Genomic DNA, 24,151 nt, shown 5'->3' on the forward strand with positions numbered 1-24,151 from the left:
CAGGATCCAACGATTCCAGCTGGTTCGACATCATAACATCAAGCACTTAGTTCAGATGGGAATTCCTCATATCATTGTCATAAATATTTCTTTTATTCAGGCGAAATGACACGTCATCATCAAACTTCAGTTGCATCTATCATGAACTGGAATCTTCACCACAGACACAACCGCATCACAAAGGTTAAACAACAGTTCCTCACGGCACTGGCATTTTTTGGTCGGCGAATAGTCAAAGGTATGAACGTAATCTTGAGATCATGACGACCCTTTTCCTAGCCATATCACGCCCGATTGAACCATCAACCCAAAACAATTGTCTTCGTGAATCCTTTTTTATTCGCGATTGCATCTATAGCACAATCATTTGCAACGCAACATCCGGTGCCCGACCCTTCAGGAGAAACTTCCCATCTCTCCTGATGCTTATCACGCCGAAAAAAATGCCAGAAGAAAGTCCCAACTTAAAACTTAGAGAACTTCTTAACAGCCTTGCCAGTTCGGGGCAGGACACGCAGGACGTTGAAGCGGACCTTGAATCATGTTAGCGATCATCCCTGATATCAGATCTCTCGTTCTAAACGTACAGTCTTGCTGAGGGGTCGGCACTGGCCAACGGTGACCTGGTCACCCTCCTCAACACGGAAAGCGGGGGAGACGTGGGCGGCAACGTTCTTGTGTCGCTTCTCGTAACGAGAGTACTTGGGGATAAAATGGAGATACTCTCGTCGGATGATGATGGTGCGGTGCATCTTGGTGGAAACGACGGTACCGGTCAGGATACGGCCACGGATAGAGACGAGACCGGTGAAAGGGCACTTCTTGTCTGTAGATCCAAATGTTAGTGATGCGCTCTAACGTCTATTTTCTTTGCGCAAATCCCTCCCAGCACGGTCGATTGATGTCGTTGTATATGTGTCCATCGTTTGGCAAAATTCGTTTTCGTGTGCTCCTCCAAGTCCCCAAATCTCAAATCTGTCGAACGTACCAATGTAGCTGCCCTCAATGGCGGCCTTAGGGGTTCGGAAACCCAGACCGACGTCCTTGTACCATCGTCGGCCACCCTTGCCCGGTCGGGTGCTCTTGGTCTTGGTCTTCGAGTTCTGGAAGATGTGAGGCTGCTTCTGGAAAGCACGCTCCGACTGGACGGTCAACTCGGTCGCCCTGATGCAAAGGTTAGCGACTCATTCGGTTTCGACATCGTGTATTCATTCGGTTTCGACGCTGCAGTTGGGCTGGACTGTCACTGACATCTTGAATTATCCTTCTCGGGCAGGTACCGTAACGAGATGGCGTGTGGTTGAGCTGGGTGAGGCGAGGTTGAGATTGGCTATGCTAGGCGGAAGGAGAAAATAACACCAATTTTTGCGTGCCTTCCTTAGGTAAGGATAATTAGGGCTTGTAATTTTCGCGAGGCAGGTGCCAGACACCCACGTGATTTTACTAAAAATGCTGTGGCTCAAGTTCACGTGACCAGGCGCGAACTATGGCTGTGATCGAAAGTGGGTCATTTGAAGTTGATCGATGTTGGCCCCACCCTCCCCCCTGGCAGCCAAAGTAAACAAACACACGCGAGATAGCCAAGTCACAGCCCACTATCACTTATCGTCGTCGCGCTTCATGTTGGGGTTATACTTTAGACTCGACAAAACCCAACAGCTCAATTACGCATGATGGCACCCGCCGATGCAACTTTGCCTGCTACAAGGCGTACGCGAAGATCAATCGGTGCCCATACAGATGTTAACAAGGCGTTCGAGAAAGAAAATGCGACCGTCGACGTCACAAGTTCGTTGGCCGCGAGTCGCAAAAAGTCGAGGAGCAAGAGTTTAGGTCCTGGTGGCTTGGATGCTCTCATGAAAGCCAACGGAAACAGACGAGCTGTGAGACATGATTCTTGTTTACTCCATACAGTAATAACTAATAAATTCAGTCTCTTGCAGTCCCATCAAGAGCCCCGCGCTCAATTCTCAAACAAACCATGCCGATACCTGAAATACCGCCTATGAAGCCGAGACAGCCCGATCTAATTGACTTTGGAGAACCAACAAAAGAAGTTTCGACTCCGAATAGCGCGGATAATAGCGGATCCAAGATCGCAGTCAAGACAGAAGAAGAGCAGCAAGCTGCAGCTCGGGAACGAGAGGAGCGTGAGCGTCGCGATGCTCGTCGCAAATCTCTTGCAAACCGTCGCGTATCTTTTGCTGCCGAGGCAACTCTACACACGTTTCATGAAGTTGAATTTAACCAGGACTCGACGACATCTACTGACTCAACAAGGCGAAACTCAGCCTTTTCCAATGCCGCCGCTCAGCAAAAGGAACGCGATGACGAAGAGAAGAAGCAGAGACGAAGTTCCGGACTCCCACCAGTCAATTTCCACAACTCCGAAGACGACACTGCGACAACGCTCTATAGTTCAGATTCCGAGCCTGCAGATGCAGTCGAAGAGGTTGCCGATGTTGAGGAAGATGGCGATGATGATAGCAGCGAATCCGACGATGGCACGATGATGACTGTCGATGATGTGACCGGAACAACAGCTGCTTCAGATCGATCGGTCGATTCCGATGGAGAGTCATCCACCCTAGATGAAGCACTCAGACTGGCTGCGCGAAGAGCTGGCAATCAACAACTCCAAGATGAAGAAGACGACGACCTTGACGAGGACGAAGAATATATCCCCATGTTTGGATGGGGCAAAGAGAACAAGAACAACATTGCTGCACAAGATCAAGAAAATCTACCGCCTCCAGCTCGGACCCAGCAAGCTCAAGCAATGCAAGATACGGAGGACGCTACCGAAACCAACATGAGTATGGACATGGATATGGACATGACACGCGCAGTCGGCGGTATCATTAAGCCCCAACCCGCACAGCAGTATGATCCCGATGAGGATATGTCTATGGACGTCACTCGTGTAATAGGGGGCATCATCAAACCCCAACCTCCACAAGAACATAATCCTGATGAGGATATGTCTATGGATGTTACGCGTGCATTTGGTGGTATTGTCAGCCAACCCCAGAGAACCAGCGCTCACAATGACGATGAAGAGGAAGAGGAAGAGGATACCCCAATGGAAGAGGCTACCATGGAGTTCACGACCGCAATTGGTGGTATCAAACGCCCAGCGCTCGAGCAAGATGAGGGGTCAGACGGCAACGAAGACATGTCAATGGAACTCACTACTGTTATAGGCGGAGTCCTGTCACAAAAGAAGCGGAAGAGCATAGCTGCTTCTCGAAGGCGTACGGTCAACCGTGCCGAAAATGAAAATGATGATGATGATGCCCCCATGGATATGACTCTTGCAGTTGGCCAGATCCTGTCAAAACCCGGAACTGACCATCCAGAAGACCATGAGGATGCGGATGAGGATGAAGGCGATGCTACAATGGGTATGGATATGACCACTGCCATTGGGGGTATTCTCAGCAAAGCGACAGGTGGCTCACGAAACCTGGGCAAGCGGGTTATGGAAGAGGAGGCTGATAGTGCAGATAGTCCTGATGATGTGCTTCAGGCCGCTATTAGCAAGACTGCAGTTGACGAACAAGCTAAACCCACAACGCCGAGCAATAAGCAGACTAAGACACCAAGCCCCGGACCCTCAAGGACTCCAAGGAGTGCTCTACGAAGTATCACTGGTACTAAAATCTCAACTCCGCAAGCAAATCCTCGAAACTCTCGCACACCTTCACCTGCAAAAGCAACAACACCGCAGTCAACCAAGGCCAAAACACCAACATCAGCCAAACCAGCTACGCCTCAACTCGATTCAGTTGTATCGGAAAAGAGGGCTACACCTCGCTCTACGCAACGAAAACCTCGCTCAGCTTCGCCAAAGCGACCATCTTCTGTGAGAACGACAAGAGCTAGTTCAAGGACCCCATCGCCTGTCAAGTCCACTCCCAAGCAAGGTCTTTTCCAGAATAATTTTAGAAACAGCAACCGAACTCCGACAGTCATACTTACACCCCAACGAAGCTTGTCAGGAATTGGTGCTGACCGGGCTGGACTTGGGTCCCCACAGGTCGCTGCGCTTTTCGATCGACGAGGCTCTATTGGTGATATGGCTACAAATTTCGTGCCGGGAAAGCGTGGCGTCATGTTTGAAGACCCCAAGGAGATGACACAAGAGATTGATCGCGAGGCACAGGAAGAAGAAGATAAAGAAAACCGCAGAAAGATTCTTGAGAGGGAAGCTGATGGCGCCGAAGCCACACTTAACCTACGAGAAATGATTGACAGCCTAAGTCCTAAGCGTAAGCCGCTCAGGGGTCGCAAGAGCCTTCATGTAGGAAGTGCCAAAGGCCTTCTCGGCAAGCGGCCTAATGAACTTGACGACGATGAAGATGAACCAGAGGACAACGATGGTGTCAAAAGACTCAAAGGTCACCAAGGAAGCCCTGTCAAGAACGTCAGACTTCAGCAACCGCCCTCCAAAGAGGAGACGACGGGAAGATTGAATTATTCGTTCCGACAAAGCCTGCAACCAAATACTGCTACACCGATCTCGTCTTCGCCAGAGAAGCCCGATGCAGCAACCACGCCAAGGCATCAGGGTAGATTCAAGGAGGTTGAAGACGACAGGGCTGGACACCAGGTGAATTTCGATGAAAACCCGATCAGAGATGCGGAGCAGCTGGAGGACGAAGTAGAGGCAGAGGCCGACCAAGACGGAGATAGAATTCATCTTCAGGATTTCCTGAACATGACCTCTATTCGCTTCATGGAGCTGACAACAACCAAGCGTCGTCACACGCAAGCTCCCGGAACCCTTGACAGCGGATTCCTTGATGACGGTGAAGAGGACCTTTCCCTCGAACGTTGTGTTGTTGCTGGAGCTTGCACAGTGCCAATGCTTGAACTCTATCAGCACTCATGCCGTGAGCTGAAGAAGTATATATCGGAAGGCCGACGAATCGTGAAGGAAATTGAGACCGACACATTTGAGGAGAACCCGCCTCTGTTCAAGGAGTATATGGCGGCCACACCTGAGATCAAGACTCTGATGGACAAGCAGTTTATGAACGTCAAGAACCACGCTCGCTTGTTAAGCAAAGCCATGTGGTATGAATGGCGAATGAAACTGCAAGAGGGATTGAAGGAAGGTCTTTTAGGAATCGACGATGGTATGGAAACCGACAAGGAGCTTCTGGATAAGCAGAAGAGTCTCCTTGATTCCGTGCTACCCGCCATTGTGGCTCGTTATAAGTCCCTTCTGGAAGAAAGCAATAATCTCGAGGAGATCGCCCGGGAGCTTGCTGACTGTGACCCTGCCGATCTTGAGGCTGCCCGCGACGAGCTGGCGTCTCTGGATGAGGACGTCGAATATAAGAAGAAGCGCATCGCAGAGCTAAGGGAGCAGTTCCAAGCTTCAGAAGTTGAAGTCGAGGACTTGATCACCCAGAAGCAGAATTGTGTCGATGAAATCGCAGAGTCTGAGAAGATACGAGAGGAATGCCGTGGCTGGACGAGCACAGAAGTCAACAGTCTTAAAGGTAAGTCTTTATAAATCTACTATAAGGCAGTGACTAACACAGTCTTAGCTCGAGTTGATTCCATCGAGAAGCAATGTGGCTGGTCAGTGACTGGCATATCTGGCACTGTCCTATCGATGGCCTACAGGCGTGAGATTGAGATCGTCTTTGATATCGCCGCGTTCCAGGAGCATCAACCGAACTCGGCAATTGATCTCTGGTATATCGCTGATAGCCGGGAACAGAACGCACTTCCCAAGACAACAGAGAAGGAGTTCTTCTTACAGAGTATTCGCGATTACGTTCGTGCGCTTCCTCATAGCCGCACTGAGGTTGCCCACCTCCTAAAAAGTGTCCAAAATGCCTGGGACAAGGCAAACCTCGTCTCGTCGCAAGTTGTCCGACTAAACGCTACCTTTCCCACGACAGTGGAGAAAACATCCGACTCAAGTATAGCCATCACAACATCTTTGCTGCTCGTGCCTCTTGAGACTCGTCTTGAAATCAAGCTGGATCTCCAGGGTCAAAGCAGCGCCGAAGCACTCGACGTGATGATTGCACCTGATGCTAAGGTGCTGTATGGTGAACACTTTAACGTACCCAAAGTGACTGAATTTCTAACGGCACGGATTGGCAAGGCTGTTGGGGCTGGAGAAGAGCAGTGGAGTGACGTGATGGTTGAATTGCACGGAAGACTGATTGCGAGAGGTCGCAAGGCAGGATAGTGCATACAAGCCCAGTATAATGAGTGACGATGGTAACGGGAATTGGAGCATATGGGAACGAATCACTGGCGTTGTTTGGACACAGATACCTAGGTTTGCGTTTGTCTTTGTCTATAGCAGTGCTTTGTGGCACTGCTCCATTGGCCGATGTTTAACAACAAAGGCTTTTGTGAAAATAAAATCATCTATTCACTAACTATTATCTCGTGTTTGTCCATGACTGCGTAAGCATCAAAGACCTTTCAGCGGAATGGAGGTGATACAATAAGGCCAAACTTGAAGGCACCCTAGGTATTGCTTTGATGTGGTACTATGTTAACAGAGCCATCTCTTTATTGTCAATATCTACACTTCTCAGGCAGGATCAGTGCTCACACAGCAAGGCCAACACACCTCAGTGTCTGAAAGAGATTTCATTTCTACTGCCACTGTTCGCTAGTGCTTGTTCAGCGACTGTCTTGTGGGTTGATACTGCCAGCGTCTGCCTGGCCACTGTCAAGGACTTGATTCACAACAAAAGAATGCTGGGAGTAACAATAAATTCGCCAAACAACCCGTGACTCTTCAAATTCTGCTTCTTGAAAAGATCCCTTCAGTACAATACGATATGATAAATCTTCACCTTCACGCATCATATGTCAAGTGAGTTCCATAAACCTTTCACTCACTTATATACACTTCCGCAATCTCATTCATACGCTCCTGATACTATACTATGCTTACTATACTATACGAAGTCATCATAACTCAAGGGAACTAACATTTGAGACTTCTTATCCATTCCCTCGACACGAATCAACGACATGGCACGCGCATCAGATCTTAGCTGGGTCTGGGGTTGGCTGCCCCTTGACGACAAGTACGAGTGGGATTCTATCTTCACCATAGACGAGGCTTTTGACAACAAATACTACAATATTACCTTCGCCGCTATATCCGTTCTTTACAAGATCCTCAAAGCAATAAGCATCATCCTTGTGCCCATCGCAATCCTCCTCGGCCACTGGCTTGCCAGCTTGGCCGTACTAATCCTTTCCGTCGTCAGGCTGTCCATTTTGGTTCTCATCCTGAAAGTATTTGGAGATGGATTCGAAAGCCACCAAGAGGTGGTAAGACCATTCTTTTCCACCATGTGGAATATTGGGGAGTGTCTATCGATGTCAAGCCTCCTTACATACTTTCCCATGATCAGGTTTAGGGCTTGCCAAGCAATAGAAATTGTGAGGGAACATCTCGTTTCTATACGAGACGAGCTATACGAAATCACAGGCATTGACTTTCATTATCCTGACCTACCAGACGGAGACATAACCCACATCCAACCCAGCGATACTCGTGCGGAACGGTGGATGAGGCAGCTGGTCCAGGAGGACAGGATCAGAAGGTAAGCTCGACAAGACGAACAGGACCGGATCGCTGAGGCGGAAAACAGGAGAAGGGGCATCGAGAATGAAAGGATTGGCGGCCATGATGTTATCGGAAATCAACAAGAAAGCCTGGACGGAGGACCAGAAACACCAGCCGCAAGAACCAATCCTCACGACAGTGACGAGGAGATGGGGAGTTTCGAGCCTGGTGCCGCCGGGGATCCCGGCGTAAGTTCAAAGGAGGAGCAGACCCCCCTAGCATCTACAATTTATGACGCTCAAATGGCCGATGTATGGCGACCAAATGAAAAGGAAAGTAAAAGAATTGGAGATGCAGCTCAGAACCTGTTTAAAGACCTCATGGACCAAGATGACGAAGACTCCTCGGAAGACACAAAACCAGAAAGAGAGCCGTCAATGAGCCCAATGAGAGAGATAGTAACCGAAGATCAACAGGCAAACCTCGAAGATACTCCTATGCAGGATATGCAGTCGTCTGCACCACCCGCCATTACCGCTGGACTTCACCTACCGATTCAGCAACCAGAGGGCCCGCGTGTCCAGGCGCAGCCTTTCATATCGCCAGAGTCTCGTCCCATAGGCCAAGGGATGTCTCCACGGGAGGAAGCCAAGCTTGCGGACATGCTTGTGGCCGCGTTTGAGGAACATGGCCCGGACACACCCATACAAGATGCTCAACCTCCCAGTGTTCGCCCTCAACCTCTCACGTCTGCAGACCCGCTTCTAGAGGCTTTTCGTGCTAGACTCAAGGCAGCAGAAACTGAACCGCAGCCAGACAAGTACTACGCGCAGGTTCCCAAGGACCGCGATCCTCTTGATCCAGTAAAAGAAGCCACCGCTGACCAGCGCGCTAACTGAAGGATTGCGAAACCGATGTCTCGAGCACATAAGTACACTCCCGCGGCCCAATCAACCCTTCAGTCAGCGTCACAAGGGCAACCCAATTCACAGTCGGAAACATTACGACAAACGCCCTCCCAGGTAAACGAAGACAGAGGAGTTGATATAGCGGAGATGGACTTGGCGGCTCGCAGTCTATTAGACCTCGCAGCTGCTACGGGTATTGTTGTCGGGAATGATGCTTCAAACCAGGCAGCGTCTCCTTCAGGCAAGGACTCTAGTCATAAGGACACTGACGCCCAGAAGACTGATGTCCATATCACAAGCAGTCAGAAAACTAGTACTCATGAGACTAACATGCAGGAGTCATCCATCAGCGATCCTGAGGTCGAAAGGCAAACGGCAATGACCCTGCCAGAGGAACAATCTGGACCAAACTCACAACAACCTCAAAGCGCCTCTGCATCTATCTTGTCAGCTAAAAGCCAACCCTCACTTGTTCAGTCAACGCCCACTCAAACACCGCCAGCCCAACCATCACCAGCAGCCGCAAGCACAGCCGCAGCTCAGCAACATACTCCTACCACCAATAACTCACCCACCGCAGCGGGCCCCATCAATACGCAACAACAACCAAGTATTTGCCCCGTGATGCATAGCGGACTGATACTTCCAGGGGGTAACCCAACGCTTTCTAACCCAACAGCTACAGCTACACCAGCACCTAAGAAATCTGGCCCTGACCCCGAGAAGGTTGCAGAATTCCACAGGAAAAAGCAGGCACAACTGAAGAAGCAAATACCGAAGAAGCCAGTCAATATCTTCATGCAGACGAAACGGCCTGCTGCAGTTCCATCCACACCTAACATACCTCAGAAGAATCCAAACTCTTCCACTCAAGGACGGTCGCCATCACTAACGGCTATTGATGAAGGCGATAAGAATACGAAGGCTGGTCTAGATTTGCTCTTTGGTGTTCCAGGGTCTAATAAAAAGAAACAAGGCCTACAAATTATCGACATCAATGACATCCCGGATCATCAGAGAACTCGGATACAGAAAGATGATGCCGGACGTAAAGATGATGAAGAAGAATAGCAAAAGAACAAGGCGAAGACGAAGGAGGAGAAGACACCATGAAACGCACACCAAGCAAAAGTTTGCTTGTTAAAGAGTCCTCGGGTATAAATAGAAGTGTGTGATTGGCATTCGGATCCATACGAAAGGCTACCTCTTAATGAACTTGTTCTACTTAGCCAGTATGACAAGCCAGTATGGTTAGGTTCTTGAGAAACACGGCACACATATATACCACCATACCAATTTTCAAACCTAGTCTGCTTCGTATTCTGTAGTTGATCACAACATTGCATTCCTATCTTAGACTCTGTATAAATGCTCATCTATTGACTCGTCTGGACGTTATCACATCCCAATACAATGACTCGCTAGAGACATCAAACTTGAGAGGGAAAGTTTGAAAGTAGGGACATGAAAGAAGCATCAGAGCCAGGATTGATCTTGACTAGCAAATTGCTCAGGTATGAGGATGGCTGACTTGAGAGTGCTGGAGTTTGATGCCATGATCTTCGTACTATGAGCCTTCGGGCGTGGGTGGTTACACATTGTGCGGATGACGGATCCTCAAAAGGGTTTGGCCAAACTGACATGACGAATCTGTCCCAGATCTCTGGTTTAGGTTACTATTAGACATATTAGACATAAAGCCTATATCACGAAGGACTCAGATGTATGAATGTAGTTTATTGCTCCACTGGATCAACCATCCAGACGGGAGTTGCTAAATCACGATAACAATGCTACCCAAACTCCATCCCGAGCAGTCTATTCTACTCAGAACACTCTACGTGAGGCTGTCTGCTTAGCAGCATCCCTCATCGCAGGCGCAGAGACCACAGCAGATCTCACAGCCAGCCTCCTCACCACCACGCATGGTCATATCAGGCTGAGGCTCAGCGCTCTTCGTGCGTGTTAGTCTGTGAAGCGTGGAGCCTTGCGTACGATACAACTTACAGGCTGCTGTGTGACGATGTCTCCGTTATCAGAGGTCATGGGGGCTTGCTGAGTGGGTTCCATGGCGGCGGGCATCTTGGATGACTGATGGAGATCGAGTGATGGATCTGGATAAGAAGGGGCAAGGTGGTGGATGATGAAGTAGAGTTGTTTGTTTAGTGCTGTGTGTTGTATTATAGCAAGTCTGCAATCCCACAGCTAGGAACGAGCTCTTAAGTACCTTCAGCCAACTGAGAGGCCTCTCTCTTCACTGAAACTCAGCCACTCCGTTCCAGCAGCTCCTGTCTTTGTCTACATTCTTGATTGGCCTCACCGTATGGTTCCTGTTAATTCAGCTCTGACCAGAGACTCCTGTGACGTACGCTTGAGATGCCGAGTAGCCGTCCAGGCCTGAGATATTGTCTGCGGGAGCAGCCGTAGGGAGAGTGTTCTGGCCAGGGTCCATACTATTAAGGATACTTTGTATAAGACGTACGGCAAACCTACGCCGAGTATGGTTTCGTCCAGGCACGTAATTCGCCAATGATAGGGTCCAAAGCCGTCAGCAAGCCATTAACCGGCACGGTCACTGCCGAAAGATGCGGTGCCGAACTTCCGGAACGCCCGCATTCCACATTTATGCAAGCCTCAAAAGCTTGAATAGGCAATACGACAAACAGGGATAATAAGAGAGACGCAGACAACACCACGCAAGTCATAAGCCACCGAGGGTCCGAGGCAGAGGACAACAGATAAGAATAGGTACATGGATGCATTATGCTATCTTCAGACCACTAATAAATAAGGTGTGATAGCTAAAATAAAATGTAAAGGGTGAAACGAATAACCAAAACCACAAGCTTAAGGTAATGGTTTCAGAGAGCCCGTCCGAATTTACTATTGGAACCGCTAGTAATGTAGAAGCAGATTAAAGGCTGCAACACATCAATTGTCAGATTGAAAAGCGTTCCGTGTGACCCCTCTTAGAGTCAATAGTCAATAGTCAATAGCCAAATCAAATGTTAAGTTATCCTTGGGGTTAGCATAAACGACGCGTTTTATAGTGTAGCAATCACGGATGCCACTTCACCAAAGGCAACTCGAGAGGAGCATAAGACGGGCAACACATCGATTCTTCTCGACCCTTCGTTCCCCCAGCAGCTCATTCCATTGCCATTTCCAGACCTGAGTGCCTTTACTTTTGTCCTTTATTTTTATTTTGTTTAGTACTTTGAGAGCCTGGCAGCCTTGAAACGACTGACTGGCTCCCGTCCACCATCTTGCTCCTCCAAAGGTTGGATCGGAGATTCATCTTCCTTGAGGAACCCACCTTCTCGTTGGATGAATTTCTTTCGAAGCTTGTGGTGCTCATCGGCGACCTCTTGATATATCAACTCATCATCAAATTCATCCGGTGGGTGAGGAGCAGCGCGTGTGGATTCGCGCTCAACTAATGTGTCAGCGAGTGTTGTTCCTTCAGGACCCGTAGGTGCCGTAGGCCTGTCCTGATCTAGGAACTTGGTGGGGACATCAAGAGGGCCCGGTGGAACAGTATCTCTGGCCTTCTTGAATCTCGATGGTTTGCGCGTCGACTTGATTTCAGATGTATCGGGAGCCTTGGCAGTGCTGGAGCGCTCAACAATTTTGTCGCTCAATGGTTCCACAATCGGTTCCTTCTCCTTCACAGGGGCTTCTCTCACCGGAAGGACAGTGGGCTCGTTCTCCGGTGCGATATCCAGATTGGAAGCAAAGCGAACGCCCTTCTTGCCGTTGGGCTGTTCTGGTTGCTTCTCTTTGATGTTTGACTTGGTGGGCGCAGGTTTCGAGGCTGAGGATGATGATGTTGTTGTCGCCGAGGCTGGCTTGACTACGATACGACCAATGCCTTCTTCATCATCCGAACTTGCATCACCATCCCTATCTTCTGGCTGCTCGGTGAAGCGGGATTTGATGCCCAGTTTCTTCTCTAACTCCAGCATTCTTTGACGGTAATCATCTGTCACAACGCGGCCAGTATACCGACCATATTTGTCTTCCTGGTCGTCGTCATCATCCCCAAAACCTTCGTCACTGTACTCATATTCGTAGTCGTCGCTGTCTCCCTCTTCGAGCTGCAGCTCGGCGACAACAGCACCAACTTCTCCCGAGTATTCGAGCATCTGCCGCCGCAACTCTGCGTCCTCCTCATCCTCATCCTCGGGGATGTACGCTTGCTCGTTGCTGATCTTCTCCTGCTCCTTGGCATGGTTCATGATCTCTTCAACACGCTTAGCATTCCGCGAGACTTGGGGCTTTGGGCCGTCTTGCATTTTAGTATCTGCAGCAAATGCCACTCCCTTAGTGGCAGATGGTGCTAGAGTCGTGGTTTCAAGCTCTGTATGCTGGGAAGGGCTTTCTTGGGAGTATTCGGCTTCTTTTTGTTCAGAGCTCTCGATTTTTGAGGCTGAGTTGCCATCTTCGAGATCTTCGATACCGGCCTTCTGAAGGGCATCTTGAATCTTAGGTAAGGCAGTATCAGGCTGGTTAAGCTTGTAAGAGATAACGTTGTCGTCATCGTCAAGCTGCTCGATAATTTCTGTGATAGGCAGACCGTCGTCTTCAGTAAAGTCGGGTTGACTTTCGTCAAGCTTGGTCTCAGCAGCGCTGATCTGCTTTTGCAGCGATGTGATATTCGTGGTAACGTAATCGATGCGTCGGTCAAGAATATTCAAAATCTGTTCGCCGGATCGATGTGTCCTCTCACCAAAGATCTCATCAAGTTCACGATCTTTCAAAAGCTCTCCTTCGAATCCGGCGTGAATGGTCTTAAGCTCTGTCTCGCCATTCTTGCATACGGCTTCGACCTCTTCTTTGAGCATCTCATACTCAACATGCCAGGTCTGCCAATGCTTCAGGACATTCTGCAGCTTGCTGAGATCATCTTCCAGCTGCCTTTGTTGCTTATCAAAGTCCGAAACCTCCGACATTTTTCTAATTCGGTGCAACTTTTATGACGCTGCGATGAAAGGAGAAAGATGAGGAAGAAAGTTTGTAAGGCGTTGAAGTCATGATGAATGGTCCAACCTCTCCACTAAGAAAAAAAAGTTAGGAACCAACCTTTGAAGATTGGCGGGCTAACTTCGGCTATCAATCTGGCTATTTCACCGTCAACGTTTGCCCCACAACAACATCCGCCAATTCAAGCAATGACGATCGATAACGAGCGATCTCAGCCTTAGCGTTATGCACGCCCTTCAGGTCATAAGGCTTTAATCGCGGGGTGCACCAAGTTAGTAACGAGGTGAACTTCACGCTGTCTGTTATGGCATTAACAGATAATGCTATCTTTGGTTGCGAATTCCGATAGAACATCAGCATGTTCAAATGTGGGCAAGCATGTAATACATCGGCCTGAATTCTTCCGACCAACCTCTTTACATGCCAGATGCACTTCCATATATCCAAGGAATTATAAGACGACGTATGGCGGTACCTGCCTAATGAGTTATCCCCACAAGCAGAGGTCGCTGTATAAAAGCAGAAGATCTTTCGCCGTGGGCTGACCTGCAACTTCGTTCACTATACATTGATCACCAACAAAACAGTCTTCACTACCTACACATCTAAGCCTATCTGTAACTGTCTCAACCATGGCAGAATGTAATGAAAGCAAGACTCTTGAAGCCAAGTGCTATTGCGGCTCTGTCCATTACACAATCGATGTACCGGTTTCGAAACTACCTCTACTCACCCATCTCTGCCATTGCAGCCTCTGCAGGTATGGCTCTGGTGCGCCATGCATCTTCCATGCTCCGCTACCGGATGGGGTGAAACCCAAGTTCGTGGAACCATCCTCCAGAAGTAATATGACGAGCTACGCCATCGGGAAGAAGATCGGAACATGGAACTTCTGCTCAACGTGTGGTTGTCACATTGCTTCAACTGGGCCGCCTGAGAACGAGTTCTGGACAGTTGCTTCATCAACATTCGTGAATGCTTCAGACTTCTTTGATGTCCGCAAGCACATCTTCAGCAACTCCACAAAGGACCGGGGGATCGCCGAAGCCCTGACACATACTGGCGGAAAGGAGTTCATTGACTGGAACCCTTCTGACGGTAGCCCCGAGGCAAAGATTGTTGAATCTCGTGTGGAAGTTGGGAAGGACGGGGAAGAGCGTCTTCGTGTGGAATGCGAGTGTAAAGGCATCTCTTTCACTATTCCCCGGCCGAGCCAAGAGATCAAGGAGGACAAATTCTATTCACAATTCGTTTCTCATAGAGACGATACCAAGTGGCTTGCGACTTTTGACGCATGTGACGATTGCCGGCTTCACAATGGGACTAACGTTGTGGGATGGACGTTTGTCCCTTTATCCATATGCGAGCCCCGTATCGAAGACGATCTACTCATTGGGAGCGCCAAGACGTTCAAATCGTCGGACAATGTCGTGAGATCCTTCTGCGGCACTTGCGGTGCAACCGTTTTCTTCTCTCACGCTTGTCGAAGGCCGTCTGAGAACCATCATGTTGTCGACTTGGCCACGGGTATCATCAGAGCACCTGAGGGTGTCATGGCAGAGAAGTGGCTCACTTGGCGAGCAAGGTTGGCATGGGCTGATAGCGGAAAGAGATTCGATAGTGACTTCACTGAAGCACTGCAAGAAGGCATGAACAAGTGGGTGTTGAAGAGAGAAGGTCTTGTTGAGGATTACAATATCGGTTGATGGCTCCGATATTCGGAGGTTTGCCGAAGGACAATGCATGTTAGTCTTAGGGTTGTCAGGTGTTTGTTGGTGAAGTGACAACGATTCACAACTGCATGGTTAAAGTTGAACTGTCAGAATAATAGCAAATATTTATTCCTCTATTTCCTTATGAATTTTTATATAAACTTAGCCATGGCTATTAATCCCATCAGCGGCATTCGCCTCCCGAAGCCCGTCCTGTCACTAAGTTCTTAGCGGGATACACCCCGAGTCTGGTGTGCGGCGACATCGCTTCATGAGCCCAAATCTCTATTCAGCAAAGTCGAAAGAGTTTATGTCTGATATCTCTGGACTGTACCGGCTCTCTTTCGATATTAGTTACTTGTGGTGCGGCCACTGAGCTCGAATACCTCATCTATAGCACGGCGTTGATTTCACGAGTGGATTACCCGAGATTTCTGCGAGTTACCACCACTAAAGACAAGGCAGCTTCACTTAAACATCTCAAGACGTTGCCGATTTCAATGCGTCATGTCTTTTGGCGGGCTTTTAGGCAACCTTTCAGTTTCATAGCGGTACAACGAGTCGCGGTATCCACCATGGCCTCGAAAGGACGGTCCTATAATGTACGCAACCTCTCATACTGCTTCAAGAAAAGGACAAGAAGGATGGCCAGCTGACTTATTTTAGGATGCCATTGATGCGCTCAACTCACTTCAGACACCTTTTGATGTCGTCGAGGCTCGTCGGAAGGCGGGGATAAGGCCTGATGCTGTGTCTATCAAGGAAATGCAGACATACCTTCATCGCATTGGATATACTGTAAGACTCTCGAGCACGAAACATATGCATGAGACTGATCAAGTGACAGCCGTCTGATCTCAATCGCCTAAATATTGTACATGTAGCCGGCACAAAAGGCAAAGGTAGTACCTGCGCCTTTGTCGACTCTATCCTCTCTCAGTATCAGCACACAAGGGGCACACCCCGCAAGACAGGCTTTTTCACATCGCCTCATCTCATCGCTGTTCGTGAGCGCATACGCATCAACTCAACGCCCATTTCAGAAGACCTATTCGCAAAGTATTTCTTCGAAGTGTGGGACCTTCTCGAATCGGCACCGAAAGATGATGCAAAGAAACTCATGGCTCCTCGACCTATTTATGCGCGATATCTGACTTTGATGAGTTGGCATGTCTTTCTTCAAGAGGGCATAGATGTTGCTATATATGAGACTGGTATCGGTGGTGAATTTGATGCTACAAACGTTGTAGAGAAGCCTATAGCATCTGGCATTAGTACACTGGGCATTGATCATGTCTTTGCTCTCGGTGATACGGTGGCTAAGATTGCATGGCATAAGGCGGGCATCATGAAGACTGGAAGCGCGGCTTTTACAATCGAACAGGTCCCAGACGCAGAAGAAGTTCTGAGGAAAAGAGCCTCGGAAAAGAACGTGGATCTGAAAGTCCTACCAGTCGACCCTCGGCTTAGCAGCGTTCAAATTCGACCAGATGCAACTTTTCAGAAGCGCAATGCTACACTGGCTATCGCACTCGCCGAAACAGCACTGGAGAAAGTTGGCATTTCTCTACCGCCTCGGACGGATACTTTACCCCAGGAGTTTGTAGACGGGCTTGAAAAGGTTGTGTGGAGAGGTCGGTGTGAGGTCAAGAAGGAAGACAAGGTGACATGGCACGTCGATGGCGCCCATACTTCTGATAGTCTCAAGATGTCTTCTAAGTGGTTCAAGGACGAAACTTCTGGACGGTAAGTCATTATATTACCCTATCCTGCCCTTCAACTAATAGATTCAGCAATGGACCGCGTGTCATGATCTTCAATCAACAAGGCCGTTCAGAAGCTGTCGACTTTCTCGAGTCCGTCTTTAAGGCGACCAGACGAGAAGGACAACCAGCATTTGACCATGTCATCTTCTGCACAAACGTCACCTATGCAGCATCTGGCTACAAGCGTGACTTTGTCAACCGTCAATTCGACCCTGCTGAGATTGATAAGATGACTGTTCAGCAACGGTTTGCGGATAAGTGGATGTCCCTTGATCCCACGGCCACAGTAAAAGTCATGCCCACAATCGAACAATCCATTAACTACGCTCGGCATCTTGGAGAGGATCTCCCAGAGGGAGAGACGGTGCAGGCCTTTATCACGGGAAGCTTGCATCTTGTTGGTGGTGCCTTAGGAATACTGGAAAAGGCTGATGCTCTATGATTTGATGATAATAGAACGAGCTGATTTGGTGGGCACATCAGGGAGTATCTATAATAGACCTTCAGGCTCCAGCGCTCGCAAAACACCCCCTGCAAGATACATGCTCCCTGTTGACAAAACCTTCTGATGAGATCCTGCAACTTTTCTGGCCTCAGTTACAGCGTCCTGGATATTATCAAATGTGTTGACCTCACAATTAGCTGCTCTCTCAGCCATCATTTTTGCAACACGTGTCTGAACACTCAGATCTCTGGCTTCTTCATCCGTTGACGGTCCCTCCTGATCGTTCCTTGTAAAGAGCGCATGGCTGAATATGTTTTCTCTCCCTGTAACTTCTTGAACAGTGTCAAGCAATGTTGCCAGCAGTTGTGTTGCATCTCTCTCCTGCTGGTTGAAAACCAGAACTGCCGATTCATCGTTTCCAATATTCGAAGCAAACCATTTTGCGACCTCATACATGCTATCCTTCGTATGCGCACCATCCAGGTACCAGCCAATATGGCCCTGCTGAATGATCTCACAGCGCCCTCTGAGACTTGCCTCCTTGAGCCCTGTAAACATCTTTTCTGGAAGGTTAAGAAAAGCAGTCTTGGGATCAACACTCATACCTAGATGTTGTCGTACAGCAAGCACAGCAAGAGCTTGGTTATACTTTTGAAAATCACCTGGTAGTCTCCCAGCCACACCTCCCCATCGTTCGACACTGGCGTCATCCAACTCGATGAGCTCAGCGCCTTTTTCTGCTGCTCGCTGTTGAAGTACTTGCCTCACGCCAGGCTTCTCGTCCATGCGTCGGACAAAGCCACGCACACCTGGCTTAAGAATGCCGGCTTTGTGCCATGAGATCTTCTCAACCGTGTCGCCCAGCATCGCGACATGATCTATACCCAGCTGCGTGATGACCGCGGCAGAAACAGCCTCAGGAGGCACCACATTTGTGGCGTCGTACTCTCCACCAATACCGCATTCAAGAACAACGCTATCGACCTTTTCTCTCAGGAAGATATGCCAAGCAAGGAGTGTCATAAAGCGGAAGAAGAATGGCTTTGAGCCAGGTCCTTCGGACTCGGTGAGGCTTTTGCCATCCTTCTTAGCAGCTTCAGACAGCCTTTCCCAGAGCTCAAAGAAAGCCTCAGCGAAGAGTTTCTGAGAAACCTGCTCTCCTTGAATGGCAATGCGCTCGCGCGGACTCACGAGATGTGGGCTCGTGTAAGTCCCAACAGTCTCGTACTGCCGTAGCATACCCGTCGCAAATGCACTTACAGAGCCTTTGCCTTTGGTGCCCGCTATGTGAATGTGTCTCAGACGTGCAAGATCCTTTGGTTCATATCCAGCACGTCGGAGCCATTCGCGCATCTCAGGAATAGCTAAAGCATTGAGATCTTTTGGTGGTACGGATGAGGCATTTGGGGCAATTGATTTGTCAAAAAGATTCGTGGCTTGGCGATTTGAGTAAAGTGTCGAAAGTTGACGGAGAGCTTCATTGTAATCGCGGAACACGGTGCCAATACCCCTCCGTGCCGCCATTGTGTGCGTTAATTGATTTCTCAGCAGGGAACTGAGGTTTTCATTCAGTAGGTAGTTTAAACCAGTGCTGTCAGGTCTGGCTGAGACATGAGTGCATTGATACAGGTCTTGTAAGAATCAATGCCCAAGTTAAATGCGAAGGTGAAGAAACGGAGTTGGATGAGTAGCTTATTAGGTCGTCATGTGTAACTTATGTGGTACTTCTACACCAGCCTTTTGTCCCAGTTGACATACTCCAGTTATATTGGCCAACAATTCATATACAACAAAAACCAACAGTTTGATGTTATTGTGACAAGTCAACGATCAAGTATTCTTCGCTGTCAACAATGTCGAATTCGATCTCTAAAATTTTTACTTCCTACTGGATATTAACAAGTTGTTCAGTTCTGGTGTTGTATTAATCAACAAATGATGAGGAATCATGCAACAAGGCATTAATATCGGCAATAATAAATAGTCAAAAGATGGTAACCACGCCCTCATCGTCTATTGCTATCTAATACACGGCTATCCAGCCTCTCTCTAGACACGACGGCGCCTGGGTCCAATTATACACAACAAATGAGACATCCCTTTTTTGTTTAATCCACACGGAGACTCTGAAGACGGGCTTCTGTGGCAATCACCTATAATCATGTTAGCAAAGCAAAGATAAACATATGGAAAACGATAAAACTCACGTCGAGAGCCTGCTGAACCTCCAACACCTTGCGAACCTCGCCTAGCCAATCCTTACTCAAGGTTTTGGCCCATCCATCCAAGCCGTTAATTTCTCGCGCCGCAGAATCCAGATCACCCTCCTCAAGGTACGTTTGGGTTCGGGTGAGAATGCTCTCAACATCGTTACCGTCCGCAAGACCTTGCTTCTTGAACATAACGTGGCTAAGAACCCAGCTGGAAGCGTGGCTGGCAACACCGGCCTCATCGGGTAACAATGAAGCCTTTCGGACCTCATTGGCGACACGACGGAAACGGTCGATCAGCTGGGAGGTAGTAGAGATACCGCGTTGGTAAGCGGATGGGTTAACGGAGGCGATGGCGGCATTGACAACAGGATCATCGGAAGCGATTTCTCGGAGAGCAACGAGCTCGCGAATAAAAGGGCGAGGGTGGTGGTCATCCTCCAAGCTGGCTCGGACAGCCTCAACGGCAACGTGCAGCTGCTGAGTCTTGAGGTTGGTGTCAATAACATCGTTCCAGCCTGTGGTAAGCTTCTCAAGGTCTGATACGGCAGACGACAGAGCGTTCAGCTTGCCTAGTCGGCTCTCACGCTCCTGCTCAACTTGCTTCTCAACATCCTTGGTAAACTCCTTCTTAAGGGCCAAAGCCTGCTGCGCGAGCTGGTTCTGGAGTTTCTCCTCGTTAAGTTTCTTCTCACGCTCAAGAAGCACATTAACTCGGTCCTCATAGTTTTCTCGGACCTTCTTCATCTCCTGCTCAAAGTCTTGTCGCCATTGGTTCTCCTGGTTGATCATGGTGTTCTCAACACGATCGATTAGATCTGTAGCAGCCTTGTCGAACTCCTCAATCTTTTCTCTGACTTGCTGGGCAGCCTTCTTCTCGAACTCACCCTTCATGGCCTTAAGCTTGCCTCCAACCTTGGCGATCTCATCCTTAGCCTTGCTAACAGAGGTGCCATACTTGCCATGAGCATTGTCGGCGTTGATGACTAGGATAAGGTCGTTCACCATGTGGACGAGGTCTTGAACAACAGGCTCCTTTGCATCCTCGAGCGATAGAAGGTCGATTGGCTTCAGAGGAGGGAACTTAGAAGGCTCATTCACTTCTGGTGCTTTGAAACCAGAGTCAGACCTGGGGGTAGGAGCAGGCTCCTCAACCGCCTTCGCAACAGGCTTGGCCTCGACTGGAGCCTTAGCCTTGGGCTTGGGTTTAACAGCCTCCTCGGCCTTCTTAGCAGCGGCGGAAACAGGGCCAGCACTTGAGTGACGTCCGGCTTGGCCTGCATCGGCTACTCTCCAGGAAGCGCCGCTTTGGGCAGGAACTCGAACAGCATCCTCGGTGGCTTGAGTCTTTGATCGGCCGGTGATGTTAGGGAACCGTTTCTTGTAGTCCATCTCCTCGAGGTAGAGAACAGCCTGCTCGCCAAAGGGGACGTATTCGGTGAAGAAATCGTGGAAGTTGTCGCTCACGCGAGAGTACCAGACACCTCCAGCGAAACCAACGACACCAAGAACAAGCAGGGTGAAGACAAAGTTCTTGAGCCTTCGGAAGAAGCCCTTCTTCTTGATAGGCGCAGGCGCAGGAGGAGGAGGAGGAGGTGTCAAAGGGACGTCTGTGGTAGCGGCCTTGGTCTCGCCAACATCGTCAATGGTGGTCTCGTGGATTCTCTCGGACGTAACCGTTTGGGAAGCTGGCAAAACAGGTTGCTTAGTGGGATCGATCTCGGACTTCTTTTCGACGGAGTAGAAACGCTGGAATTATCGTCGCGGTTAGTTTATTTCTGGTGGAAGCAACTAACACGAGCTGTGACGTTGTAAAGAAAGCTTACCTGACCAGCAAGGCCGGCACGCCGTGTAGCCGCAATGGGCCATTGGCGGGCAGCAGCGGCCACAACGGGCCTGCCGCCAAATGCCCTCACAGACTGAAGCGAAGTTCGCAACATGAGGGATTGCAATGGCGAACAGGGCGCAGTTCGCGATGCAGTTGATTTTCGGTTAGATGGAGTTGAGAGCTGCTTCAAAAACGCTCAGGGTAAAAGTTCGGCAAAAGCCCAGCTCCCGGTTTTGTATGGAGCTAAATGTTAAGCAAGCGGCAGGAACCGGGTGACGCAACTGCCTCATCAACCGCCGAATATGATGAAGCAAAAACATTCATCTCCATGCCAAAAGGAGCAAGTTTATCTCGTAAGCTCATTCTACGTAGTTGATCAGCCGCTTTTCTCTCCCAATTTCTTGATCGACGAGACTATGGTCAGTACCTTATGATTGATTACATGTGATCAGGAGATCGAAACATGAAGTCATGTTCTGTTGAATCCCTATTCTAAAGAATTAAAATAATCTCAACATATGTTTTGATAGTTGTGTTGGCATATGCAGTATCGTCACATAACAAACACTCGTTCAATTGATGAGTTCTTACTTGGATCTGACTCCAAGACATGTCTGCCTCCCAGACTTCCTCACGAACTCCGTTTTGGGAGCAAAAAGACATGAGACCTCGAATCAGGGGCCCAAACAACTACCCAGACTACTAGGTAGGTAGTTATAAAGAGTTTCTAATGGCAGTGCAATAGATCTACCTAAGTATTTTTATCAATCATTAGGATCCATAGTCTTTTAAATTTTATTCTGGCCTCATCCAGACTCACAATGTGAACATGTCAACTCGGTCTACAAATATTCGTTGCTTGATCACATGCAGCACAAGATTTTAACAACATGGTCCCATAACTCATCTAATAGCAGCCATCTATTCAGAAGCTGTGAAGAAAAAGAAACTATAGAGCGGCTCGTCCATACTCTCCTGCTTGTCAATCTCATGGGCCACCTCTGGGGAATAAGAAACCTTCAGACATTTAAGTCGCCTATGATCGAGGTCTGTAGTTTTCATGCCTCCCCTAGCCACTCCGTATTCTCTGACATGCTGAAGTGCCAGGCTACGGCACAGTCGAGCATCCAGGCCATTCAAGCTACCAAGCAACAAAATTCAAGTTCGGTATTAAAAAAGTATGGACTGAACTGATCCCTCCAAACCCAAGGACTCCGATAAATTATATGACGCGCCCCAGCTCATGCATTACCTCAGAGTCCGTAATCTCGGACAACTCGTCGTGCTGGATCCACGCTGAGGCCTCTGTGATATGTGCGTGGACGTAACGAAAAGTGGACTCTAAACCTGATGCTTCAACCTCAATACCTGCTTAGCAGCTGCAAGGGCCGCTGACGTTGGTGTTGGAGTTCTCGGGAGCCAGGCTGACACCTGGTCGTTGGCCCGGTCGAGCATGTCGTGGACCAGCTTGGTCCAGAGGCAGCTTCTTAGCTATGGCTGTGAAAAGAGTTTGGACGTTCTCGGCAGTCTTGGCAGAAGTCTCGAAGAAGAGGAGGCCAGCCTCACGAGCATAAGCCTCAGCATCGGCGGTGGGAATGGCTCGTTTGTCGGGTTGCTCAGTAACCAAATCCAGCTTGTTTCCTGCGAGGGCAATGACAATGTTCTCATTCGCCTGGCGTTGGAGCTCCTTAACCCAAGCCTTTGCCTTGTCTAGTGATGCCTGGAGGAATATTAACATGGCCCTATGGTGGTTGTAAATCTGGTGAACGTACAGATTGAGTGATATCGTAAACGACAACGGCGCAGTTTGCATTTCGGTAGTACATGGGAGCGAGAGACTTGTAGCGTTCCTGGCCGGCAGTATCCCAAATCTCGAACTTGACAGTAGTGTTCTCATCGAGAGAGATGGTCTGGGTCAAGAAGGCAGCACCGATGGTGGACTCGCGATAGGAATCGAATTGGTCCTAGAAGGTCTTGGTAAGTTGCTGTCTCATACAATGACGTGGGCGCCAGTAGTTCATACCTTGACAAATCGCAAGACTATTGAACTCTGAGGTGAAAAATTAGTAAACCATCATATCAGAGACTGTCGTTGCGATATACCTTTCCGACAGCGGACTCGCCTATGTCACAAGTTAGCATATATGCTATGAAACCGAAACGGGCAGGCAAGGAATGCCGACACCATGTAACATACCTAGAAGAACCAGCTTAAACTGAGCGAACCGGGTGTTAGTGCCGCGGGCGCCAGCGGGAGGTTGTCGGGAGGCCATAATGAGAGATGGGAATGTGGTTTCGAGATGAAGAGGTACGGAGAGCGTCTAACAAGAGTGATAGTGGCAGCAGCAGTGGCGGTATGACCTGAAGGTTGAGGGATCGGACGTGTCCTAGAACAACGGCGTGGAGAGACGCTCGGACCGGAAATCGTATCGGGGTGATTGCGCGACGGAAGCGAATCGAGGAAGAAGGGAGATTTAGGGCGAGAAGGTAGGCGACGATAGTGAGATGCAAGACAAAAGTCGAGGCTGAAGGTGAGAGGCGAGTCTTAAGATGGGGCTTCGCTTCTTTGATTAAGACGGGACAGACGTGGATGGGACTTGGGGAGGTAAAGTGACTGCCTTGGTTCTTTAGTCCTGAGCCGTGACTGGCTCAAATGGCACGAGGCACACGTCAGGCAGGGCCTGTTTTGGTGAGGGACACCCACTGTGCCACTGTAGTAGGCGGGAAGACGGGGTCTC

At 49.1% G+C, this 24,151-nt stretch overlaps 11 protein-coding genes across 11 annotated transcripts; 5 read left to right on the plus strand and 6 right to left on the minus strand.

Moving 5' to 3' along the window:
* Positions 1 to 8: 8 nt before the first annotated feature.
* Positions 9 to 1,411, minus strand: FOXG_01001 (40S ribosomal protein S11). Its single transcript, XM_018377703.1, has 4 exons — positions 1,252 to 1,411; positions 989 to 1,164; positions 588 to 826; positions 9 to 533 (listed from the first exon to the last, which is right to left on the minus strand). Coding segments are annotated over exons 1-4 (486 nt in total). The 5' UTR covers positions 1,254 to 1,411; the 3' UTR covers positions 9 to 464.
* Positions 1,412 to 1,573: 162 nt separating this feature from the next.
* FOXG_01002 (uncharacterized protein) lies at positions 1,574 to 6,412 on the plus strand. Its single transcript, XM_018377704.1, has 3 exons — positions 1,574 to 1,883; positions 1,934 to 5,510; positions 5,559 to 6,412. The coding sequence occupies exons 1-3, from the start codon at positions 1,671 to 1,673 to the stop codon at positions 6,212 to 6,214; spliced, it is 4,446 nt and encodes a 1,481-aa protein (XP_018233468.1). The 5' UTR covers positions 1,574 to 1,670; the 3' UTR covers positions 6,215 to 6,412.
* Positions 6,413 to 7,017: 605 nt separating this feature from the next.
* Positions 7,018 to 8,460, plus strand: FOXG_17993 (uncharacterized protein; the record flags this gene model as incomplete). The annotated part of the gene is made up of 2 exons (XM_018398023.1): positions 7,018 to 7,598; positions 7,647 to 8,460. 2 exons carry the CDS (start codon positions 7,018 to 7,020, stop codon positions 8,458 to 8,460), a joined length of 1,395 nt encoding a protein of 464 aa, XP_018233469.1.
* Positions 8,461 to 8,616: 156 nt separating this feature from the next.
* FOXG_17994 (uncharacterized protein) lies at positions 8,617 to 9,540 on the plus strand (the record flags this gene model as incomplete). Its single annotated transcript, XM_018398024.1, has 1 exon — positions 8,617 to 9,540. The coding sequence occupies one exon, from the start codon at positions 8,617 to 8,619 to the stop codon at positions 9,538 to 9,540; it is 924 nt and encodes a 307-aa protein (XP_018233470.1).
* A 459-nt stretch (positions 9,541 to 9,999) lies between these two features.
* On the minus strand, positions 10,000 to 10,981 carry FOXG_01005 (uncharacterized protein). Its single transcript, XM_018377705.1, has 2 exons — positions 10,477 to 10,981; positions 10,000 to 10,423 (listed from the first exon to the last, which is right to left on the minus strand). The coding sequence occupies exons 1-2, from the start codon at positions 10,549 to 10,551 to the stop codon at positions 10,325 to 10,327; spliced, it is 174 nt and encodes a 57-aa protein (XP_018233471.1). The 5' UTR covers positions 10,552 to 10,981; the 3' UTR covers positions 10,000 to 10,324.
* A 137-nt stretch (positions 10,982 to 11,118) lies between these two features.
* Positions 11,119 to 13,518, minus strand: FOXG_01006 (uncharacterized protein). Its single transcript, XM_018377706.1, has one exon. It carries the CDS (start codon positions 13,419 to 13,421, stop codon positions 11,679 to 11,681), a length of 1,743 nt encoding a protein of 580 aa, XP_018233472.1. The 5' UTR covers positions 13,422 to 13,518; the 3' UTR covers positions 11,119 to 11,678.
* Positions 13,519 to 14,084: 566 nt separating this feature from the next.
* Positions 14,085 to 15,158, plus strand: FOXG_01007 (uncharacterized protein; the record flags this gene model as incomplete). The annotated part of the gene is made up of 1 exon (XM_018377707.1): positions 14,085 to 15,158. One exon carries the CDS (start codon positions 14,085 to 14,087, stop codon positions 15,156 to 15,158), a length of 1,074 nt encoding a protein of 357 aa, XP_018233473.1.
* Positions 15,159 to 15,664: 506 nt separating this feature from the next.
* On the plus strand, positions 15,665 to 17,372 carry FOXG_01008 (folylpolyglutamate synthase; the record flags this gene model as incomplete). Its single annotated transcript, XM_018377708.1, has 4 exons — positions 15,665 to 15,766; positions 15,831 to 15,962; positions 16,012 to 16,910; positions 16,958 to 17,372. The coding sequence occupies 4 exons, from the start codon at positions 15,665 to 15,667 to the stop codon at positions 17,370 to 17,372; spliced, it is 1,548 nt and encodes a 515-aa protein (XP_018233474.1).
* Positions 16,934 to 19,089, minus strand: FOXG_01009 (uncharacterized protein). The gene has a single exon (XM_018377709.1). The coding sequence runs from the start codon at positions 18,897 to 18,899 to the stop codon at positions 17,421 to 17,423; it is 1,479 nt and encodes a 492-aa protein (XP_018233475.1). The 5' UTR covers positions 18,900 to 19,089; the 3' UTR covers positions 16,934 to 17,420.
* A 103-nt stretch (positions 19,090 to 19,192) lies between these two features.
* On the minus strand, positions 19,193 to 21,782 carry FOXG_01010 (uncharacterized protein). Its single transcript, XM_018377710.1, has 3 exons — positions 21,412 to 21,782; positions 19,583 to 21,334; positions 19,193 to 19,528 (listed from the first exon to the last, which is right to left on the minus strand). Exons 1-3 carry the CDS (start codon positions 21,523 to 21,525, stop codon positions 19,484 to 19,486), a joined length of 1,911 nt encoding a protein of 636 aa, XP_018233476.1. The 5' UTR covers positions 21,526 to 21,782; the 3' UTR covers positions 19,193 to 19,483.
* Positions 21,783 to 22,145: 363 nt separating this feature from the next.
* Positions 22,146 to 24,127, minus strand: FOXG_01011 (GTP-binding protein ypt5). The gene is made up of 5 exons (XM_018377711.1): positions 23,611 to 24,127; positions 23,517 to 23,536; positions 23,437 to 23,463; positions 23,186 to 23,377; positions 22,146 to 23,133 (listed from the first exon to the last, which is right to left on the minus strand). The coding sequence occupies exons 1-5, from the start codon at positions 23,684 to 23,686 to the stop codon at positions 22,786 to 22,788; spliced, it is 663 nt and encodes a 220-aa protein (XP_018233477.1). The 5' UTR covers positions 23,687 to 24,127; the 3' UTR covers positions 22,146 to 22,785.
* Between the last annotated feature and the right edge of the window lie 24 nt (positions 24,128 to 24,151).

The sequence above is a fragment of the Fusarium oxysporum genome, chromosome 1 (genome assembly GCF_000149955.1).
Source record: "Fusarium oxysporum f. sp. lycopersici 4287 chromosome 1, whole genome shotgun sequence".
Lineage (NCBI taxonomy): Eukaryota > Fungi > Ascomycota > Sordariomycetes > Hypocreales > Nectriaceae > Fusarium > Fusarium oxysporum.

Coding starts and splice junctions, on each gene's coding strand:
- FOXG_01011 (XM_018377711.1), bottom strand. CDS start 23,686: ATGGCCTCCCGACAACCTCCCGCTGGCGCCCGCGGCACTAACACCCGG. Junction 23,537..23,610: donor GTTTAAGCTGGTTCTTCTAG/GTATGTTACATG, acceptor CTTGTGACATAG/GCGAGTCCGCTGTCGGAAAG. Junction 23,378..23,436: donor TAGTCTTGCGATTTGTCAAG/GTATGAACTACT, acceptor AAGACCTTCTAG/GACCAATTCGATTCCTATCG.
- FOXG_01006 (XM_018377706.1), bottom strand. CDS start 13,421: ATGTCGGAGGTTTCGGACTTTGATAAGCAACAAAGGCAGCTGGAAGAT.
- FOXG_01001 (XM_018377703.1), bottom strand. Junction 827..988: donor CATTGAGGGCAGCTACATTG/GTACGTTCGACA, acceptor TTGGATCTACAG/ACAAGAAGTGCCCTTTCACC. Junction 534..587: donor GCCGACCCCTCAGCAAGACT/GTACGTTTAGAA, acceptor ACATGATTCAAG/GTCCGCTTCAACGTCCTGCG.
- FOXG_01005 (XM_018377705.1), bottom strand. CDS start 10,551: ATGCCCGCCGCCATGGAACCCACTCAGCAAGCCCCCATGACCTCTGAT. Junction 10,424..10,476: donor ACATCGTCACACAGCAGCCT/GTAAGTTGTATC, acceptor ACACGCACGAAG/AGCGCTGAGCCTCAGCCTGA.
- FOXG_01009 (XM_018377709.1), bottom strand. CDS start 18,899: ATGGCGGCACGGAGGGGTATTGGCACCGTGTTCCGCGATTACAATGAA.
- FOXG_01010 (XM_018377710.1), bottom strand. CDS start 21,525: ATGTTGCGAACTTCGCTTCAGTCTGTGAGGGCATTTGGCGGCAGGCCC. Junction 21,335..21,411: donor GTGCCGGCCTTGCTGGTCAG/GTAAGCTTTCTT, acceptor CGATAATTCCAG/CGTTTCTACTCCGTCGAAAA. Junction 19,529..19,582: donor AGGTTCAGCAGGCTCTCGAC/GTGAGTTTTATC, acceptor ACATGATTATAG/GTGATTGCCACAGAAGCCCG.
- FOXG_01002 (XM_018377704.1), top strand. CDS start 1,671: ATGATGGCACCCGCCGATGCAACTTTGCCTGCTACAAGGCGTACGCGA. Junction 1,884..1,933: donor CCAACGGAAACAGACGAGCT/GTGAGACATGAT, acceptor TAATAAATTCAG/TCTCTTGCAGTCCCATCAAG. Junction 5,511..5,558: donor AGAAGTCAACAGTCTTAAAG/GTAAGTCTTTAT, acceptor ACACAGTCTTAG/CTCGAGTTGATTCCATCGAG.